This window comes from Myotis daubentonii, chromosome 13 (assembly GCF_963259705.1).
Source record: "Myotis daubentonii chromosome 13, mMyoDau2.1, whole genome shotgun sequence".
Classification (NCBI taxonomy): Eukaryota; Metazoa; Chordata; class Mammalia; order Chiroptera; family Vespertilionidae; genus Myotis; species Myotis daubentonii.
In genome coordinates, this window is record NC_081852.1 from 49,245,697 (window position 1) to 49,268,857 (window position 23,161).

At 40.3% G+C, this 23,161-nt stretch overlaps 1 protein-coding gene across 1 annotated transcript in view; it reads left to right on the plus strand.

The window, feature by feature from the left end:
- The window catches only part of SORCS3 (sortilin related VPS10 domain containing receptor 3), a 521,399-nt gene that overhangs the window by 457,357 nt on the left and 40,881 nt on the right, over positions 1–23,161 (plus strand). Inside the window, exons 15-16 of the mRNA XM_059661336.1 lie at positions 15,539–15,656; positions 16,574–16,707. Coding sequence (XP_059517319.1) covers positions 15,539–15,656; positions 16,574–16,707 — 252 coding nt within the window. The remainder of the gene's footprint in view (positions 1–15,538; positions 15,657–16,573; positions 16,708–23,161) is intronic.

A 23,161-nucleotide genomic window follows, 5' to 3' on the forward strand; every position in this document is an offset into this window, starting at 1 on the left:
CTTCTTGGGTCCACTACCTCTTGGAAGGTTTGCCCCCAGATTAGCACTTGAAGGAAAGCTTGTGTTGCTGAGCTCACTTGTGGAATCAGATGGGGAAACAGATTTCCTGCATGCTCAAAGCTACATTTGAAATTCTTTCTTTCTTTTTTTTAAAATATATTTTATTGATATTTACAGAGAGGAAGGGAGAAGGATAGAGAGTTAGAAACATCCATGAGAGAAACATCGATCAGCTGCCTCCTGCACACTCCCTACTGGGTATGTGCCCGCAACCAAGGTACATGCCCTTGACCAGAATCGAACCTGGGACCCTTGAGTCCGCAGGCCGATGCTCTATCCACTGAGCCAAACCAGTCAGGGATGAAATTCTTTCTTGATATGAAATGTTTGAAGCAGCTGGCTGTGATTTAGCTGATCTTTCACAGAGGCCAGGGGCAACGTAGCCGCCTCCCAGAAAACAAGAAACCCCCAAAGGAGAGGCACAGCTTTGCTGGAAGAAAGGGCAGAGACCCTGCTTCCCAGGCGCGAGCAGCAGCTCACTTGTGTCTGTGCAGCACCTGCCCTTGGCCAGGTTCTGGTTGGGCACTTTCTCAAAGTTGATTTCACTGAAATCTCCCAACAACCTGCCATGTGGATTAGATGACCATCCTCGGGCTAATGAGAACACCGAGGCCCGGAGAAGTTAGCACTCAGCTGGCATGCTCTGTGAGAGGCACACTGAGAGCAAGGGATGTGAATTTCAAACTTCAGGCTCAGAGCTGAAATTTAAGGAAAGGTACTAGAATTCTCCAAGGTGTCTTCAGTCCCTTAAGGGCCACGTGTGTGGGGGAAGGGGCAGGCTGTTAGTACTCACTAAGTACTGATGAGTGTTCATGGTGCTGCTAGACACCACGTCACAGCAACCCATACAAACCAACGTTTGGAGAAAGGTGACAAATGTGAAAGAATTATAGGACAATTAAATGGCCCAAATTGAAGACAGTTGTCGTGGGATATCTAAGAAGTGATTGAAGACAGAGCAGTACAAAGACTTCTTGGCTCTGTGGGGAGGAAGGAGAGAGGGGAATTCTAGGAGGGGGAACTATGTCAGCAAATGTGAGCAGCGGGATGCTGCCTGGTCTGCACGGGGAGAGTATGATGTGGGAAGCACTAGGGATGCTTTCAGAAGACTGTCTAGGGTTGATTGCTTTGCTAACTCCCTGAATAAATCCACTCTCACTGGCTTCTATCTCTGATCCATTGTTCCACCAGCAGAACTAGCCAAAGTGAAGGGGGAGAGAGAACCTTTTACCTAGGAAATTTTGCAAACCCCAAAGCTGCAGAGGTTTAAAGGGAAAAAGAAACAGCAAAAACCTTCTTTCCACCTAAGAACCCATGGCCACATGCTTAGCAGGGAACATGCTTTTGAAGGCAGGCTCAGCACAACGTGGAGCCCCAGCCCGGAGCTTAAATGCATTGTTTAGCCTCCAGTAACTGCATTCAATAAAGTCATTGGAAATGAACCAGTGCTGCTTCCATTGATCTGTTTTCCCATTATCTGTTGTTTGCTGGAAGAGCCTGACTTGCCTTTGCCCAAAGTAAGTGATTCGAGAAATCGGCAAATCCAGTGGAACTCCCAAGTCGTTACCTCCCGGGTTGGCTGCTGGATTCACATCCCTCAGGGTGTCATCAGACTTGCCATCCACTCAGAGGCCCACTGTCATGGGTGCCAAGGAACACAGAAGCCGGCTGTGTGCCTGCATAGGGGCTTTTGGATGACACTGGGAAGTACTGCAGGCTGGCAGTAACCTGGGGGGAAAAGGCTTATTTTGACCAATGGGTTGCTGAGTGGGGATAGAGTGGTGGCTTAGGACATGGGTTTTGGAGGTTGATGCTTCAGGAAAAGCGTTCAGATTGCCACTTAGCTGTGCATGTGACCTGAGGTGCTTTACTTACCCTCTGTCTGAACTCACGTTTCCTCACCTGGGTGTGGGAATTAAGTTCCATAGTCTCCATCCAGGGTTAGTAGACTAGGATAGCCTCCCTAGTCTGATGATTAAGAAATGGGCTTACAGCTCTTTTAACTTTTCTTGCCACAGGCTCTTTGTAGCACCTCCTGACTCTTGCAATGTAGTGTGAGAGCTGCAATAGGCTATACATAATGAGTGGGCATCAACTTGTAGACGCTGAAATTTAAATTACTCACCATTTTCACGTCATGAAATGTTGTTTGCTTCTTCCCATCCTCCATACACCCTGCATTTAAAATGCAAAAACCATTGTTCGCTTTGAGGCCATTCAAAACAGGTAGCAGACAGATTTGTCCCATGGGCTGTAATTTGCAGACGCTGAACAACAGTGCACCTGGAGCTTCATCCATTGTGAACATGTTACAAATATCATTGAAATTTTTGACAGTTTCTACAAACTTCCCCTACCCATAAACTACTTCTCCACTTGCACTCTCTTATGAAGTATTAGAAAGACAGATCATTTGGAATGGCTTAAAAGTGTTCTCATATCTGATGCAGAGCCCATAGACAAGTGTCACCTCTTTCAGGAAGCCCTCCACTATTCATCCGGCTCCTCCTCATTTACTTTTATTGAATTCGTATCTTATGCCTCAGGGTTTGGCTCACAGCTGTATTTAATTTGGTTTGCTTTTTTTTTTAATATTGAGGCAAACTTTGCAAAGTCAGAAACATCTGCCAACATTGAGCACAAATGCCCATCATCCACCAGCCTGATAGAGCTGCATGGTAGCTGCCCACTTGCGACTGGACATGCTGTTTCTTGCCCCATCTCTTACCCGATGTGCATGCATCTGCCCCATTGCTTCAGCTCACTCACTGTCCATTTAAGTTGTCCTCTTGGCTCCTGTAAGATTTTGAATGTGTGATGCTTAATATAAATTCTATATCCACACTTTTCTCCCTGTATTGCGTTTCTTAAAGTTCTTGAAGGTTTTAAAAATACAGTTAAGTACAAAGAATAATGTCACAAGCACCTTTGTACCAACTACCTGGGATGAATAAATATTAGCATGCTGTCACTTTGGCTTCAGATTTTTAGGAGAAATGAGCAGGGCATCCCAGGTAGAGGTGGTCCTCTAGGTACTGCCCATGTTCAGACCGTTTATCCTTACATACGACAAAAATCAATGGGTGCCATGAATTCGATGTATATTCTTCTATTACATGCGTGGATACATTTCATGCATATCTATTTATTCATAGAAATATACGTAACATTGCTTTGAGTGTTTTATAAATGTATAATTTAGCTAAATGCATGCTTCTGTCACTCCATATTAGTATTATTGATCTTGGTGTATATCCATCTGGTCCAGATATTTTGAATGCCACATGGAATTCTGTCATGATACGGATATGCACAATTTATTTCCCGTTCTCCCAGCAATGGTTTTGCATTACTACAAACAGTATTGTTCTATCTTTGTACAAGAACCTCCAGGGATATAAGTTCTCTGAGCTACATACTTACAAGTGGAATTGCTGGGCCATGGTGAATTGCATTGTCACCTTTCTTTTGGAGTTTCCTAATTGTTTTGCATATTGGTCATCTTTGCAGTTAGAGTGTGAGGTCTCTTTTAGTCTGTAAGGATTCACCAAGTGCAACTGTCTTAATCCCTCATCCCCCGCAGCACTGAATGTGAGGCTGTGCATAACGGGTGCTCAGCAGACACGTGCTGAGTGAGTGATGCTGTTGGACTGGACTGCAACTATTTAAGGGAAAGGGATGCATTTTACACAGAACATTTTTTTTGATGTGTTTAGCTCTTGGTTCGGGATTTGACACCAAGTAGGAGACTGAGCAATTTAATGACGTAGGAAAACCAGGTGTCCCTCTGTGGCTCCTCTCTCACAGCTCTTTTAATTGATTTCCTCCTCTCCAAAATGCCACCCTGAATATCCATTTTGCCCTCTTGTTTCTATCTCTTAGGGTCTCCTTATCACCCAACTCATCTCTCACAGGTTCACAGACCACAGCTTCTAACCTTCTGTTATTGAAGCTTTCAAACCCGTTCACAGAGCTTATAAAGTGTGGAGAAAAGAATCAAAGTTGTTTGGGCGTAGGATGATTTATTTAATTTTTAAAAGTCAGCTTTCTTTCTCTTGCCTGTTCCATTCCAATGCGTTCCAGTCCCCTCTCCTCTTCTCTGATGCCTTTTCCTCCCTGCCTCATCCCACCATCTCACTGATCATCGTATCATGTAACTAACACAGGCTCTGCTTGCCGGATTCCTTGCTATTGGTCCCCTGCCTCTTTCTGTTAAGGTCTAGCTCATGTCTCACTTTCGTTCAATGCACTTCCTTCCCCTCTAGCTGCTGACCTCCTTTACCACTAAGCCCATCTGCACCCTAATGGGAAAACAATCGGACGGCATGGATGCACACCAGTAGCCCGGAATGTGGCCTGGATTTCTGGAGACCTACGGTTGCTGGCCGCTGACGGCTAACCTTTGAATTAACATCTGTCCTCAGCAGCTTCTCCCGTGGGAGCAGAAAGGAGGGCTTATGCAAGGAAGAGGCAAGAGGAGGCGTGGGAAGCCTTTCTAAGAGAACAGGACTTTCAAAGGAATGTTTTAAAAAGGACTCGGGGGTCCACCTGTTTCAAGTTCCTCCTCTCAAAAACATTATTCTATCTTCATTCAACAGTATGTATTGAGTGTCTGCTACAAGGTAGGCACGATCCTCAGTGTTCTAGGAGCTGGACTCCGGCACCAACCAGATCTCTGCTGATGGGATGTTTGTTATAAATCCTCTTCCTCACCTTATAGGAGGAATATCAGTTTTGTATGAGGCTCATTTCAGTTCTAGTGTGCATGGCATCTGTTCTACAATCCAATTCTGAGGCTTTTTTAAAATTATTTTTTATTGATTTCAGAGAGGAAGGGAGAGGGAGAGAGAGATAGAAACATCAGTGATGAGAGAGAATCATTAATGGGCTGCCTTCTGCACGCCCTCTACTGGGGGATCAAGCCCGCAACCCAGGCATGTGCCCTTGACCGAAATTGAACCTAGGACCCTTCAGTCCACAGGCTGACTCTCTGTCCACTGAGCCAAACAGGGAAGACACTACCATAAGCCTCAGGGTTTCTCTAAGTTCCAAAGATTCGAACCCCGGCTGTAGCTTCAGATAGTTGCTTGCCTTGCCTGAGAAAGAACAGTACTTTCAATGAATGGAAAGGAATATCACAGAATATTATAAGTGGTTGCCTCCAGGGGGGTTTCAATTTTCTCATGTATAGATTTTTAAAGTTTTCAAAATTTTTGTAATGAGAATGCATTTTTTATAATGAGAAAAGAGAAACTATTTATCAAAATGTTCACATGAAAAAAAAAGTATCACCCAGTTAATGAAATAGAGGGGCTGTGTCCCAGAGGGTGACTGTGTGGGTCACACTTACACACTTTTGAGGTTGTCACCTAAAGGAAAGGAGAGTCTTGCCTACCCACTATCCCTTTCAGTGCTACCTAATGTTCCCAGTGAATTCATACTAAATCACTGCAAATAAACAGGCTGCTGGAACCCTATCCAAGACAAGAATGAAAAGTGGACACAAGTCCCACTCATAGAAGAAGAATTAAGAAAATTGCTAGGTAGTGGCTTCTGATGAAGCAGTGCTCTAACTAATTTCTTCAAGGTCATCTGGTTCATTTATGCTGCATTTATAAGTTATTGTGTATTTTAAAAATTAATGAAATATTTAATTATAGCAAGGTTGCCCGTGACCTTTCGTGGAATGACTTCATCATAAATCTGCAGGCATTACAGACTGTTTTCTGGGTTTCTAATAATTTGCTCTCAAATTAATGACATGCAGCCTGTGAAAGGAATTGAGGCTGAGGGAAAGGATTGAGTTGAGACATGCCGTTTCCTAGCAATGGCTAATTCTGAGCCCTGGATGGAGGTGGCGTAGAAGATGGTGTGTGACTCACTGGAACCCACAGCAGATTTAACTGTTTACTTAGAGGAATGAGAAATAAATCCGGTGTGTCAATGGAGGAGATTGCATGTGACCGGACTGAGTGATTGCAGAGCATTTGATTTGGGGCACATTTATCTACATGCCAATATGGAGGCAATACCTGGACCAATGGGAGAATTTATTTTCTTCCCTGACACTCACAGGGGTTCTCCCTCATTCATAAATTGAAGGTCTGTGCTTGCCCTCCAGCTTGCTGGCCACCAGGAAAGCCCAGCTTAGACTCCATCATCCTAGCATGTGTGTGTGTGTGTGTGTGTGTGTGTGTATATATATATATATATATATATATATATATATATATATATATGCAATGAGAACAGCTAAGCTGTCCCTGGGGATGGGGAGTGGGGAGCAGGATCATTTCTCCAGGGACCAGGATTCTTCATCGTCTACGTTATTCTGATAATTCATCTATCCAATAGAGTCAGGGAGGAAGGAAAAGAACTGAGGAGGAAAAACGATCACGGAGGGCATAACAGAGAAGTTAGCATTTAAAAATTGAAATTAAAAAGAATAAATCAAGAAGATAGAATTACCTCAAAGCGTATAGTGTTGTGGTTACATAATACAAAACCCTATAAACAAAACACAAGGAGAAAATGGAAGATTTGCATTATCTTAGGGAAATATTCTGATAACCTTTAAAGTCTAGAGAACTAGACTTTCATGGGAATATTTTAAAAAGGACTCAAGGGAAAACTAATAGAACAAGCAGTTGAAAAGTAGAATGATTTTGGATTTGAATACTATTAGCGAGCTTTATTTAGAAGGCTTTTATATAACCTTCATCATCATGGAGGACAATAAGGGGAAGAGATAGGTCCTGTGGCAGGTCCATGACAATACAACATTTTCCTAGTTGAGTTCATTCAGATGCTCCCACACAAGTCAGTCTGCAGTGAAGCCCTCCTTGTCGTACTGTAGGCACTGTTTTATCTTCTTTTGCCCATTTCTAGTGGCTTCCTGGTAATGAATCCTCTCCTTTTCCTCTCTGAAGGATGTGGTCAACCACTCTCTCCTTGAAACTTCTCTCAGCTTTGATACCTATTTGATAAAAGTTGGTGTAATTAGAGATGGAAAAAAGAGCGAGATTACTATGCAGAAGAGAATCAGCTGACCCAGAATTGCTCTCTGGTAAAGAGAAAAACATCTTTACAGAGCCTACTCCTATAATTACATTTAGTGTGGCATTGTTTCCACCTAAATTATAGCAATTATATACTAAGATCCCTTTTGAAATCAGTTAATTAATGAGTAGGTAACCCTCTGTCTGTGTGGAATTCTAATGAAATCTTTTATTTTTACAAACCAGCTTCCTCCCTCAAATTAATCACTCCCCTCTCCACAAGGCTAACTGAGGTCTGGATGGTGGACTAGGGAAGCTGTATTATTTAGGGTCCCAGCAAATCACAGTTGTTTGTGGAAAGCCTAGCACAGTCCAAGATAACCAGGAAAAGTGAAGATGCTGCTATTTTCTCCCTGACATTGTTTTTGTCCTTCTGAACCCCAAAGGACACACAACACAGCCATGTTCTTTGGCCCAGAAATAAGGGCAGATAAAGCTATTACCCCAATTTTGGAAGAAGTGAATGATTTGATACATTAATTCCATCCATTAATCAACCCAGAACTATTTATTGAGCATCTGTTATATGAAAGAAGTTCCAGTGGAGACAAAGATGAATGACTCTAGATAAATCCTTTCTGTATAGGGTCACCAGGAGATAGATAGCTTGTACACCTGGAAGTTGACATAGGGATTGAAAGAAAATAAACTCTTGGAAATTGTCCTGAAAGGGCTGTGTTTTGTCTAGACTATTTCTGCATCCCATCTGTTGAGTATATATGTCATGGATTAAAAATCATCTTCTGTAAGGAAGCTTGAAAGATGAAGTCATTTGCTCAAGGTCAATTGCTAATTTAGTGGCAGATGAGGCGTAGAAAAATATAAGTCTATATCCTTGCCTAGCACTCTTGCTAGCATGCCCAGACCCTCTATATGTTAAAAGTTAAACAATAGCACATGGGTCTAGGACAGTGGTCGGTAAACTCATTAGTCAACCGAGCCAAATATCAACAGTACAGCTATTGAAATTTCTTTTGAGAGCCAAATTTTTTAAACTTAAACTATATAGGTAGGTACATTGTTATTAACTTAATTAGGGTACTCCTAAGGCTTAGGAAGAGCCACACTTAAGGGGCCAAAGAGCCACATGTGGCTCGCGAGCCACAGTTTGCCGACCATGGGTCTAGGATGACACTCTGTGGCAAGGTTCACACTAGCACCAGAGGAGTTAAAAGAGAGAGAAAGAGACTCTCTTAGGTTTATAGAGTGCAAGAAGATGAATCTTCAGTAGAGCACAAATATCTCATGAAAAAATCTAGGTTGCAAGGTAAAAAGAAAAACCAGAAATAACAAATTTTAATTGATTTTTTTCCTAAAAATCAATATAGTGAGAAATGGCTTAGAGAATTCATTTGTTTTGTCCTGTGATTGGGAGAAACTTCTTCAGGAACACTAACGGGTAGGCTACCTTTTTATAAACACTCATCTCTACTTCTGTATGAGGTATGTACTTTCTCCACCCTTCTAGATGTCACACACACACACACACACACACACACACACACACACAGGCACGCTAGTGTGCTCAACAAAGAAATCCCTGAGTTTGAAGTTAGTATGTTGCAAAAAGAATTTGAAAACAAACTTATTGAAAGCCCTAGCTGAGCAGGGCCTTGGGTTGAGTCCTGAAGTTTCCGGTAATAAGAATGATGGTGATGGTAATGAACATTGAGATTCTCAAGATTTTCACAAACATATTTTCACATTATACAGTTTTGATTATGTTGACAAAATTACAGGGTGGACCCCAGCCTGGTGGCTCAGTTGGTTAGAATGTCAACTTGTAGATCAAATGGTTGCAGATTTATCCCCGGTTGGGGCATGTACAGGAGACAATCAATTGATGCTTCTCTCTCACATCGATGTTTCTCTTACATTGATGTTTCTCTTTCTGTCTCTTTCCAAAGTCAATTTAAAAAACATATCCTTGGGTAAGGATAAAAAAATACAGGGGTGGGCAAAAGTAGGTTTACATAATACATTAATTAATTAATAATAATGTAAAAATCAACTGTGTTCCTTGTACTCACAACTGTAAATCCACTTTTGCCTACTTGTATACTTACACTTTGAGATAAGAAGAGGGACTAGGAATGTATTTCTGAATGAAGAGTTCAAAACTGTATTTTTTTTTTTGGTAACTGCAAAGTAATGGGACTATGGATGAAAGTGAATTTGGCTATGCTAAGAATTGCCTTCTTCCATCAATGATCAATAATCAATTAACCACTTTTGGTCAAGCAACTACTGTTGAAAGGCTCTAGGGAATACAAAGAAATACAAGGATCCTTCTCAGCCTTAGGAGCTTTCTAATTGGTTGACAAAAATTTGACCAACGAAACAAAAACATTAAGAAATCACCGCCAAGCAGGTGTGATTCAGTGGATTGAGTATCATCCCATGCACCAATAAGTCACCAGTTTGATTCCTGATCAGGGCATATGCCTGGGTTGTGTGCTCAATCCCCAGTAGGGGGAGTGCATGAGGCAGCCAATCTGTTTCTTCTCTCTCTCTCTCTCTCTCCCCTCCATTCCTTTCTCTCTAAAAAATCAATAAAAATATTTAAAAATAAAGAAATTATCAATAAGTTGTCTAGAGCAGTATTTCCCAAAGGGTAGTCCTGGCACCAGAGATATCAACATTACCTGGGGACTTAGAATTATGAATAACCAGGCACATAAAATACTATTCTGAAAATCTGAGGGATGAGAAAACTTGTTTCACAAACCTTCTAGGTCAGTGGTCGGCAAACTGCGGCTCGCGAGCCACATGGGTCTCTTTGGCCCCTTGAGTGTGGCTCTTCCACAAAATACCGACTTCTGCGCATGGGCCACGAAATTTCAATCGCACTGTATGTGCACGCCAGCATGTGGTATTTTGCTGACCACTGTTTTAGGTGACTCTCATGCAAACAGTGGGGAACCTCTGGGCTAGAGATAGCAGGAGCATTTGAGCTTCTGAGGAAATAGAGCTCAGTGTTGTCACAACAGTCACAGAAGACTTTCTGAAAGAAATAGCACCTAACTTGGGAATCACATTATCCTATTAGAGATTTCCCATGTCTTTGGTTCCTCTGCCCTGCCCATTTCTTGGATTTTCATATTCAGTTGATATATGAGTCATCCCCCCAAAGGTATTGCAAGTGGGGTGAGTTCCACTAGCTTTAGAAGAACATTTTCATAGGATGAGAAACTTTTATATGGGATATTTATTTTCCTTATTTTTAATTAGAAAATGTCTGGGATTTCTCTTTTTCTAATCTAGAATTAAGTGGACCTTGTCAATGCTTATCACCCCAAAGTGATGGACAAGGGTTCCTATGATGGTCACCCTAATTTCTTTTTTAAAAAATATATTTTATTGATTTTTTACAGAGAGGAAGGGAGGGGGAGAGAGAGTTAGAAACATTGATTAGAGAGAAACATCCATCAGCTGCCTCCTGCACACCCCCTACTGGGGATGTGCCTGCAACCAAGGTACATGCCCTTGACCAGAATCGAACCTGGGACCCTTGAGTCCGCAGGCCGATGCTCTATCCACTGAGCCAAACCGGTTAGGGTGTCACTCTAATTTCTTTGCTGAGTGCTCACTTCCACAGACCCTGGCAAGGATTTTAACTTCTGTTCTAAGGGTAGTTATGAAAAGGAATGAAAAATGGTTGACTTTAAATTAGTCCTTATTTTATCTCCTCCTTAGTGTGCTATGTTTCTGTCATTTTCTCAGTTTCCATGACCTCTAATCAGGCGAGAAATGGATAGAGGCAGGATTGAGCAGAGTTAGGGAAGCCAGAACTATGCAAAAGAGATACCCTGTGTCAGAGTCACTTACGCCCCACAGGAGGGGCCCCATAATAAACCTTTTCTTCCTAGAACTAACTAATAATGGATGGAAACAGGGGAAGTACATTAATGTCTGAAAGTTGCTAAGGGTTTTTATCCCACTGATCTTAGTTGGATCCAATGAGAAAATGAACTAAACTGATAGACCTAACATAAAATGTTTAATATTTTGCATCTGGCATGTTGCAGAGACCACACGGCAAGGAGATTAGCACACTCCTAAGTGAAAATATTAGTGTATCAATTTATAGTTTGGGGAAGGACCTGGGATGCACAATGTAAGAAAATCTGGGATAGAAGCCAAAGAAATATAGATGAAAATAATGCACCTGCCAACATTACAGAAGAGAAGAACCTGAATTAGTCTACAAGTCCTGACTGGGGACCGATTTCTGTGTTCAGTCCTGAAATGAGCACTCTGAGATCATAAACAGATCATGAACATCCTTAGAGGCTCAGGGTCAATTAGGCTATGTGCCTGAATGATGCTTACTAGTATATTCTTTGCAACAAGAGCCCTGGGAAGTGGTTAAGCCTGAACTTGAAGTTCTAAGCTTACTAATGCTTGAGCATTCCTTTCCTCTGTGGACTAACTTTATCTATTAGAAAGACCTCTCATATTTTTTAAACTTTTACCTTTTCATGTTTTGTTATTTTTTAATACTCAAGAGATCTCCCTAGAATGGCTACTTATTGGACTCTCTCTCCTGCCCCTTCCTAAGTTATCTCCAGGTAAACCAGCCATAGCTTTTACATCACTTCTAGATAGATAGATAGATAGATAGATAGATAGATAGATAGATAGATAATAGATTCATAGATTAAAAGTGCTCTCGAATTATATAGCCATCGGTATTAATTTCTTGAGGTTGCTGTAACAAATTTCCATAAATTGTGTGGATAAAAGAACGGCAATGTATTCGCTCACAGTTCCGGAGGCCAGAGCCCAAGGTTAAATTGGCAGCAGGACTGCACTCACGTTAGTGTACTAGGGATCACTTGTTCTATGCTATTCCATTTCCTGTTGGCTCTAGCTGTTTCTTGACTTGTGGCCTCAGAAATCTAATCTTTGCCTTTGTCTGAACATGGCCTTCTCCTCTCTCCATGTATCTCTTCTTTGGATTTTTTTATTTTTAATAAAATGTATTGGGGTGACATTGGCTAATAAGATTATCAGAGTATAAGGTTTCAAGTATACAATCTATAATATATCATCTGTATATCATGCTGTGTGTTCACTATTCAATGTCAGTTTTACTTCCTTCACCTTATATTTGATCCCCTTTGCCCTCTACTGATTCTTTCCTACCTCTCTTTCCCTCTGGTAGTCATGATACTATTATTCATGTCTATGAGTTTTGTTTGTTCATTTATTGCTTTCAGTTTTATATGTGAGTGAAATCACATGGTCCTTGACTTTTTCCAATCTGACTTATTTTGCTCAGCATGATATTCTCAAGATCCATCTAAGTTGTTACAAATGACAGTATTTCATCTTTTCTCATACTGAGCAGTATTGCATATAATATATGTACCTCATCTTCTTTATCCAATTAGTTGTAGAGGGACACTTTGTTTTCATGTCTCAGCCACAGTGCATAATGCTGCAATGAATATATATATATATATATATATATATATATATATATATATATATATATATATATATATTTACAAATAAATATTTTCAAGTTTTTTGGTTAGATACCCAGAAGAAGGGTTGCTGGGTCATATTGGACTTCAGGCTAATCCTGATAATCCAGGATAAGTTCAACTGGAGATCTTTAACTTGTAAATCAAAGACCTTTTTCCAATAAGGTCTCATTAAAGGTTACAGGTCAAATCTCTTAGGGAGCCACTATTCATTTCAGTACTCAATCTTGATCACTCTCCTTTTCAGTGGTTCTTAAACATTGGGAACTGTGAACCCCTTTGAAAATCTGATAAAATATATGTACTTTCTCTACATATAAACACATATGCCAATGAACACATATTTTACTTAATATTTCAAGAGATTCAAATTCCACTATTACCACCAAAGCTTATACATGTACTGCACATTGAGGTACATAGTTTATATCATTCTTGAATGATGACATCCAAAACTAACTACAAATTTTCTCTGTGATCTAGTGTAATGTAGCATAGACCAGGATATTTCCACTTTTGCTCTAGATAATATACATAATTTTGTATTAATTAATGCATTCTCAGATCACCTTAAATATTTTAGTCTCTCTGAAATGTGTAGTTATATTAATCTCATTATACATGAAAACTCTTAAGCTTTCATTATTATTGTTGTTATTATTATCATCACTATTATTATTTAAGCTGAGTTTCACCGAGCCCCATTTCATCTATATAATACTTATGTAGTTGACAAAGGGAAAACTTGACATTTCATCCTGTTGTGTCACATGCTATTAAATTCAGCCTGTCTCTCATTCTGTCAAGAGCTTTTTGGGTCCTGATTCTGCCATCAAGTGTACTGACTGTTTCTTCCAGCTTTGTGTCATCCGAAAATGTGATTTCCAACGATGACCATTATTTTCATGTCTTCAAGTCATTAATAAAAATGAAGAACAAGAAGGTGCAGACAGCATAACCTTGCAGCTGACTACTCACACCCTCCTTCGTGGTTGATTTTAATGCCTTAATTAGGTACTGTTCAGCCACATAATTTTACTAGCACCTGGCTCATATTTTTTCATCTTTTTTTCAAGAGTGCTGTGGCAGACCATGCCAGGTGCCTTGCTGATAGGTAAATCATATGCCTCATATTTCCCTCTTCTGTCTGTCTAGAAATCCTTTCATAGAAAGGGCTGGAATTAATCTGACAGATGTAGTTTATGATCCATGAAATAACTGTAAACTATTTGGAGTAGGCAGAATGTTTAGCATCACTGATAACCTGCTACTCAGAGTCCTCCAATCAGGGATGACTTACAGGGGAGGTGGCATTTGAATATGGCAGGAATAGACTGGATAGAGAGGGAAGAGACATTCATTAAAGTCTCCTTCCACTCTTGTTTTTTTTTTTCTTTTCCCCAATGAGCTTTCAGCTTAACTCTCCTCTCTTCAAATAAGTATACACTTTTGATGAGTTAACTGTTTTGTTAAAATTTAAAATGGACTGACTCATGATCTCTCCATGAAGTGAGTGAGAGCTAATAAGGTGAAAATACCTTAGTTGAGACTTGACATGGATGTATTGGATTATTAGAAGACCACTAAATATAACAAGAATCTAAGAGAACTGAGAGGACCAAGGAAGATACTTAAATTAAGTTCACTCTGCTCCACAAAATATGGGCCTCACAACCCAGGATATTTAGCCCCATGGCTTCCACTTCCCAGGGCTGAGCTAAGACTCATACAAAGATCATACAGTTTTACTAAAGGAGACCCTCAGTCTCCCCTCAAAGTCTAATTTTCTTTTAGACAAAGCTCTAAAACTTTTATTTAATATTGAACCATTAGATCACTATAAGTCATTTCTTAAAGTGTATTTTAAGTTGTTTGATATAAACAGCAATTCTATTTCTTTCTCTATTTTGCAATCTTAATCAGCTCCTACCCCTCCCAAAGCATCCTTGTGTTTCAGGGGCCAGAAGGACATGTCCCTTGAGGAGAGTTAGTCTCTCAGTGTCACTATCAGAATACCTGAACTTGGGGAGATACAAATCCAGGGCTGGGAGCACGAGTAAGTCTTAATGAAATGGAAGTCATCCAATTCCTTGAAAGATTTCAGTTGATTTAAGTTCCTGGCATATTGGTCTCCCCTTTACATCACTGTGATGGATGCCTTGCATTGTAATTACAAGATATACCACCTGAGTGGAGTATGGATGATCAATCTATTTTTCTAGAAACGATTGATTATTCATATTTATAGGGCTACCAACTGCTGAGCTTTGAAAAGGTCAGTGTGGATTATCTACTCATATGGTGTGCTATTTTACTATACATAAATATGAGTTTCTTTTATGAGACTCCTGTGATTTTTCACGGAAGGGAGGAGGAGGATGGTATTCATATAAATTAAGCAATGGGAATTTCAAATAAATATCCTTATACTCAGTTGAAATTTTGGAATTGGCAAGGTCATACTTTTGATTAGCTAACCCACCTCCCACTCCAACATACACAATCTACTTTACAGATGAGGAAACAGCCCTTGTCAGTGGACATCAGTAAAGAAAATACCATTGCTTGGAATTAAAGACATACAAGGCTGAATGTCAAAAAATGACCAGCAGTTCTATCTTGGTGGAGAATTTTGGACTTGGAATTTTTCCTTCTCTGTACTTTTCTATATTTTAATTCTTTACTATAAGGCATAGATATTACTTTTTCAATTAAAAAATGATTGGTTATTTAAACCCACTGTGAATGCATTTCACTGGTGTTGTGTATACAGTAGACTTCTACTCGATGGCCTTCAAAGAACATACTTTGAAAGAACCAGTGAAGGCCAGGGTGCAATTCAGTCTTTGATCCCCCCAGTCTTTGTGCATTTGTGACTGACTTCAAGGCTTTCTCTGCTTGTCTTTCCCATCCCTTCCCTAAACACAGAGTTTTTGGCCACTTCAGCCTTCGCTCTGAGTGGCAGTTGGTGAAAGTGGACTACAAATCTATCTTCAGCCGGCGCTGCACCAAGGAAGACTACCAGACCTGGCACCTGCTCAATCAGGTATACCACAAGCAAGAAGAGCTACTAAGAGTCCTGTTATTCCTATATGGCCCTTTCTATTGAAGTGGGGCCTCTGAGGATAATGGTGGATTTAGGGGAAGGGGTGAAGCCCATATATCCAGGTTCAGTAGAGTTAGATAGTATTGGGGACAATTTTGCACCCTGGGATCACTGTGATAGGGAGCAGTGATAACCTGGGTTTTTAGCTCTACCCATCGAGAAATAAGCTCAGACAGGTAGGAGACTGACCCTCCATAGGTTCAATCATTATACCTCCCTATTGAGGGGAGGAGCATTTCTCAGGCTAGCTTGGAGTAAGGGCCCAAGAGCATCAGGAACAGGACCACTAAGAAAGGGTGAGGGGTGGGAGTGAAAGTCTCTACCAATAGCAGATGTTTATTGATACACAGCATAATCAGGCATCTGTGTTCTTCAGAATTGTTGGATCCTTGTAATTTGCACTAACTTCTGTTCTTTTTGCCCTTGGCTAGGAATAAAGACTTGGGCAGTGTTGTTTATCATAGAGAGGGATCTTCAGTTTAACTCTGAAGATGATGTGAAAAATATGCCAGAAGTGGAATCCTTTCCACTAGAGTTTCTGCTGAAACCATTTGGGCAATTGGGGTGTCTGTAAGGATGGTGGGAGTCTTGGAATTCCCTATGGAGATGGAGGAGAAACAGGATGGAGTAAACATCACTGGCTAAGTTGGGAGGAGGGATAGTGATAGGCCAGCCTTGCATAGTTTTCCTTCTGTATGATAGTAAAAGAGCAGCCCTTTTATCCTTGAAACTCCCAAACTGTTACTGGGAATGAGACGAAAAGAGAATGAAAAGCCTAATGCTTCCTGTTGAGAAGCTGTTTTACTTCATCTTTTTTGTGTGTCTCTGCCTTTCTCACTGTGGACTTTCTTTCTAAGGGGGAACCTTGTGTCATGGGAGAAAGGAAAATATTCAAGAAACGCAAGCCAGGAGCTCAGTGTGCCCTGGGCCGAGACTCCTCGGGGACGGTGGTCTCAGAACCCTGTGTCTGTGCCGACTGGGACTTTGAGTGGTGAGTCCCTTGGCCTCTCAATGCCATTTTCAACAAGATGTTTACTTGTTTGGGGGGAGAGAAGGAAGATGAGTTAGGGGAGGAACTACTGGCCTGTAGGCCCACCTACCCCAGTTCCTGGGGCCGATGGGAAGTTTGCGTCCCTGGAAGAGGGACACAAGGAGGCATTTTCACAGAGAAGCGTGTCCAAGGGGACTTATCTTCAGGGAGTAGCTGCACTGGAAAGTACCAGAGAGGCTGGGCTGGGCACTGACAGAGTACAGAGAGCTACCGCCTTGGACAGTAACCTTCAGACAAGTTTGCTGAAATTGCACTCTTCCATTTGAACTCTCATCATCATTTCTGTCTTTCCTCCCTCCACTGACAACCACAAAGGACACTGTGAAACCTAACCTATTAGACTCACGAATTTCCAAGTATTTACCTTCAGCTCAGGCCTCCCTCTCCTCCAGCATGGAGACATTTGTGTTCATCCATCTGCTCAACATCCATCTCCCCTTAAATTTATTTGTGGCCAAAGCAGAACTCTTCCTGAACTATCACTGTTGGAAGCAGTTTTTCAATTCATCTTGAATCTCCACCCCAGTCCAGTTTTTCCAGCCTCAATAAAACACACAGACATCTATTCAGTTACTTTAGTCAAAATCCCAGGAGAGCTTGATTTTTCCCCTTTCTCTCGACCAAACATCTGCAAGTCCTTGCAAGCCTCTACTTCCAAAATACTTTCTAACTCAAAGCACCTTTACCCCATATCTTCTGCTGAGTGAATTCTTCAAACAGCCTACTAATTCCTTCTCTAGTTTCACCATGCACCCTAAACTCTATCCTCCTCGCAGCAACCATATTATACTTTAAAAACCAAAATCAGGTCTTATCACTCCTGTGCTGAGAACAGCTTCCCTTCACCCTTAAAATACAATCCAATGTTTTTCCTTGGCTTGCTTTGTTGTATGTAATTTGGCCTGCTATTATCATTGTGCCTTAATGTTTTACTATTCTTCCCTTGTTTACTGTTTATAGCCACACTACCATCTCTTGTACCTGAATTAATCCAGGGTTATTTCTACCAGAAAAAAATAGCATGTGCAAGGATTTCTTCCAAATTTCAACATAGTTGGCATTTTTGGGTCACTCATGTCTCAGTAAAATTATCATCTCCTCAGAAATGCCTTTTGAAGCTATATGATCTTACCTACACCTGGGTACTCTCTAGAACAGTGATGGCGAACCTATGACACGCGTGTCAGAGGTGACACGTGAACTCATTTTTTTGGTTGATTTTTCTTTGTTAAATGGCATTTCAATATATAAAATAAATATCAAAAATATAAATCTTTGTTTTACTATGGTTGCAAATATCAAAAAATTTCTATATGTGACATGGCACCAGAGTTCAGTTAGGGTGTTTCAAAATGCTGACACACCGAGCTCAGAAGGTTCGCCATCACTGCTCTAGAATATCAGCATGATTATTGTCTTCTTAGTATTAATTGCCATTTGGAGTGATCATGCTCTGTGATGGCTTTATTATTGCCTATCTTCCCCAGTAGAATGTAAGTGCCATGAGTGTAGGGGTTTTAGATTTTCTTCATTGTTGCACCCTCAGCGCCTAGGTGATATAAGCAATAAATAATAGGACCATGTTTCTGAATGTTGTTCATTTTAGGAGAGTCAAAATCTTCCCATTTCTGGGAATGGGCAAGTATTACTCTGATCCCAGCTGGATGAATGCTTCCTTCACATTATAGTCAAAAGCTAAAGTTCAGTTTAGATGTTTTATTAAGCCATCCCATATTAAAAGACAAAGCTAAGGGCTCAGGTTCGAGTTTATATACATGGAAGGGGCAAGATAATGACAATTGCTTTGGAACTTTTCTAGTGTTAAATAACAGACATAAATTCAATTGGGCACAGAATGGCTGGTCCTGCACAGCCAGCAGCTTCATCCCTATTTCATCCTATTTCATCCAACCTGTTTCTTAACAGTAATTTGTATTGGAAGCCATAGTTGTTTTCAAGTGTAACTATGACTGTAGCTGGTAACTGTAAGCCAGACAGATGACTTTGACTGCTTCCTACCTTCTCTTCATTCCTGAACTTATGCATTGGAAAGCTTAAAGGGGAATAAATGGTGATGGAAGGAGACTTGACTTGGGATGGTGAACCCCGATACAATATATAGATGATGTGTTATAAATTTGTACACCTGAAACTGACATAATTTGATTAACCAATGTCACCCCAATACATTTAATAAATAGGAGAAAAAGAAAGCTTGACTTTAGTGAGAATCACTCAAATGGGTTGTGCTAAATGGAATTTAAATTTGAATGGCAATGTTTTATCTGTGGAAAGTTTGATCCTTTGGAAACAAAATTTATTTTCACACTTGGAAAGAATGATTTTCAATTATTAATTACAATTCAGCAAAAATAGTCATAGCAATGTATACAGTAAGTCACTCAGAATTATTGCACATGACATATTGATGTCAACCTAAATATTCAGAATATGAGTATCAGGCTTCTTTATGTCCTTCTGCAGGCTCACTCTGTGCAGCCTCACTGTCTTTGCATATGTCCTTCTCCTTTTTTGCCTGTGTCTGTGAGTTGCATTAGTCCCTCACTCATCGTTGGCAAAACTCACAATTGAGAAAGAATAAGAATTGTAACATAAATATTTTTCCCTTCAGCAATCCCATTAACATTTACTATTCTGAAAAAAAAATCACAACTCTGATATTTATAGTTTTTGACCTTAGGAAAAAATATCTTAATCTCTTTGATTTCACCTCCTCAGCTGTGAAGTACAAGTACAGAACATGGATCTCATTGGATCCTAGGGAGAAATAAATGAATTAATATACATCATTAATGTGGAAAAGACATTTATCCTAATGGTGTATGCATCCATATGGTATCTGTTGCTGCTGCCATTGTTAATATTGTACCCCAGGGTTAAGTGGTGCCATAGTATTTTTAACAAGTAAGCCAGAGCTTATACATTCAAATAATCACTATCTTCAAATTTGTACCTTTGAGTGTTATCCATTTATTCCAATATTGGTGGCATAGCTTAAAATAGTTTTGAACCCTTCTTTGGAACTATTCTCATAATGCATCTGTAAGTAAAGTAGCAGGTGGCAAGGGGTAGGGGAGTCCTTACAAGGTGTTCTGTGATTCTCATGTTTTCATTGGTAGAGGGGCCACTTGGATCCAACACCCTGTAATGTCAGCACCATTAATATGACATTTTATGAAGAAAATGAATATCTGGAATGTAAGTTACTTGACCAAGCTCTTGTAACTAGGAGATAAAGAGCTGGGTTCAAATGCAAGCCTAACTAAATCCCATGCTCTCTCTTCTACATCATGCTATTTCTCAAGAAATCTAGCAAGTCTGAATTATTTTAGACTGATTTCTTGTTTCAGAATAAATAGGATCCCCAAGTTTAATTATTCTAAAATTAAAACTCATCTTCAAATGACCTCGGTTAACTGCTGTTGATGAGGTTCAACATAGAATGTTCCATTAACTCTAAAACAGTTATGAATGAAGTATATTTGATCACTGGTGCTAGAATTGTAATAGGTTTATGGTATTCAAGAAGACTTTATAGAATTTGGGAGTGGGGGATAGGTAAGTTATTCTATGTTTGTCTTTCTATAGCCAAGCATACCTCATGTTAAAAAGAAGATAGAAGAACCAGTGTGAGTTAGGAGAAGCAGATGCACAAGACTGGATGACAAGTCACTGGTCAGAATCTGAGAAAAATAGCAAAAGAATTGCATAGCCTAAAAATTATTTTTGTACTGTTTTTTTTTAGTATGGAATAGACAGATTTCTGAAATTGCTGTTTTTTATAGTGACGTTTTGGACAATGGGACTGTGTTTAAAATTGTCTTTTTGTTTTTAAGTCAATTTCAATGAGGAAAGTTATCAGTTAAAAATATAGTTTTTCCATCAAATATAGTTTTTCTATGTTTATGCTGGAAAGTAGTTTATAACAACCATTTCATAGCCTTGTCACCCTCTCAGTGGTCCTTCCTACCAGGAAGTTTTAGTAACTAAGGAACCGGAAACTCCTAGCTCAGTTAGTATAAGTGACAATCATGCATATTCCACCTAGTTGTTTCCCTGAGCCAAAGCAGATCTTCACCATTCAATTGGTTCAAGCAACTTTCAGGTCTCAGAGAGAGCAGGGAGAGGGTGTAACCTACTTTAATCAGGTAGGGTCTGGGGGTGGAGACTGGGCAGGATGATCAGATATCTTGGTTTTGGTAGAAAAGTTAAAGAGTGCAGCCTAAATTCACAGAGGCAGGGCATTACCCACCTGCATCCCTCCTCTGCTCAAAGAGAGAAGGTTTTAAAGAGTCTCAGAAGTGTTTATTTGTGGGCTACCATTGACTTTCAGCCTCCATACAGAGCATGTTTTATTCGTGTATGAATTTTGCATGAATAATAATGTTTCTACTTAATAGCCTTGTAAATCTCCCAGCCTCATGTTTACCATAGAGAGCCACCTCCACCCTGGCACTGGTGAGGGGCCAGGAACAAATCCTAAGACTTAAATTTGTCAGAGACCAGCAGGTATCAGAAAAGTAACATAAAAGGCCAACTCTTAGGGATGAATTGCCTTCTGCGAGACCCAAATACTCTTGTTCAATGAGAAACCAGTTGGTCTGGAGGGTCTTCCACCTGGAGGTCATTTTTCCTACTCACTCAGCCAACTGTTTACTCAGCAATAACTCTTGCTGAGCACCTACTATGCACCAAGTTCTTTAGGTGGATTATGTTGATCTCACCCAAATGCTGGAATGAGAGTTGGCTATTATAAGTATTTTATTGATGAAGAAATGGAGACACAGAGAGGTTAAGTAACTTACTAAAAATAATAATGTTATGATTCCAGAGTCCTAAGTCTTAGTATGTTTTAGTGTCTATCCTGTTCAGTAGTTTCCAGATCCACAGAGCTAGTTTATCAAATGCTAATATAGAAGATAGAGCAGAAGAGATTTGAGGTGTGTCAGCATATAAATCAGATATGTCTGAAATTCTTTCAACCTTTAGTGTTCTGCATAGAGAGTATAATCAAGCATATTTTTCTATAGATAAGACATGATTGAAAAGTAAAAAAAAAAGAAAAAATGTATAAACCAGAGTTGTTGAACTCAAAGAAGGCATAACAGCAAATAATAAACAGCATAGGTGCTGAATTTTATGGCACAGATCAGAGATGCCCAATAGAATAGCCACTAGTCACATGTGGTTATTCATATTAAAGTTAAAGTAAACATTCAGTTCTCCACTTGCACTAGCCATATTTCAAGTGCTCCATTGTGACATGTGGCCATGGCTACCATAGATATAAAGCAGTTCCATTATCACAGAAAGTGTTAGAATAGGTCAGAATAGAGAGTTCACTGAGGACTGGAATAATGATGGAAGGTTTACTGCAGGAGGTGGTGATGGAGCTGTGTAGACTTCCTGCTGAGAAAGTACAAGAAAAATGGGCAGCACTTTAGGGAAATCAGGTATATGTGTGTGTTCTTGATGACTAGAGGAATAAGGGCAGATGAGAGCATGGGGTTGAATTAGCAGAAATATGTGAGGCATGATTGTTGTTTTTTGCAAGCAGTTTCTGAACTGATCTGCATGTAATTATCTTTATGGCTGTATTTAGGTTCATGCCTTAACTAAATGATAATGATGTTATTATCCCATTGTTTTGTTGAGGTTGTTTCTGTTTGTTGACTGTTCACTCTGCGCCTACCAGAAAACTTCTCTCTGCTTGATCCCAAACCCACATGCTGTGCTGTCTCCTAAAATAAGACAGAAACACCTGTGGGACACTGATCTTGGAATCTCAAGTGCCAAATGGGAGAATTGAGAACCTGGGGGTCTGTGAGGCTAGGAGGGGCTGTGCATGGTGAGAGTAGCACAGCCCTGAGCTGGGCCAGCAGATGACTTCTTGGCTGGCTCCAAGAGACTGACATTGTCATTCCTGAGAACCAAGGAGCCCTCTACTGATGATGCAATGGGTGCCCCTTGGGATTGTACTAATGCTGAACCAGGGGTCAAGAGTCGATTATCATCTCCATCTGCCATTGTCAGTTATGTACAATCCCTAACAAGTCATTTCTCCTCTCTTTACTCCTCCTTCCTAATCTACCAACGGAGGGGATTGGACCCAGGGAATACAAGTGTCCCTTCCTGTTCTGACATGCAGAGGCCTTTTGGTTTCTGAAGCTGTCATTTCTTCTTTAGACTGTCTAAGGCTCCTCCCTGGATCTCTGGATGAGATTTGGACATACAGGTTCCTAGAAATGGACACGTTCCCCGCTAAACTTTTAAAGAAGTTCTAAACCCTCTAAAGAAAGACACAGAGGTGACATTTCTTGAAGGAAGCTGCTTGTGTGTTTGCAGAAGCTGTGGCAGCATACTTCCCTGAGGC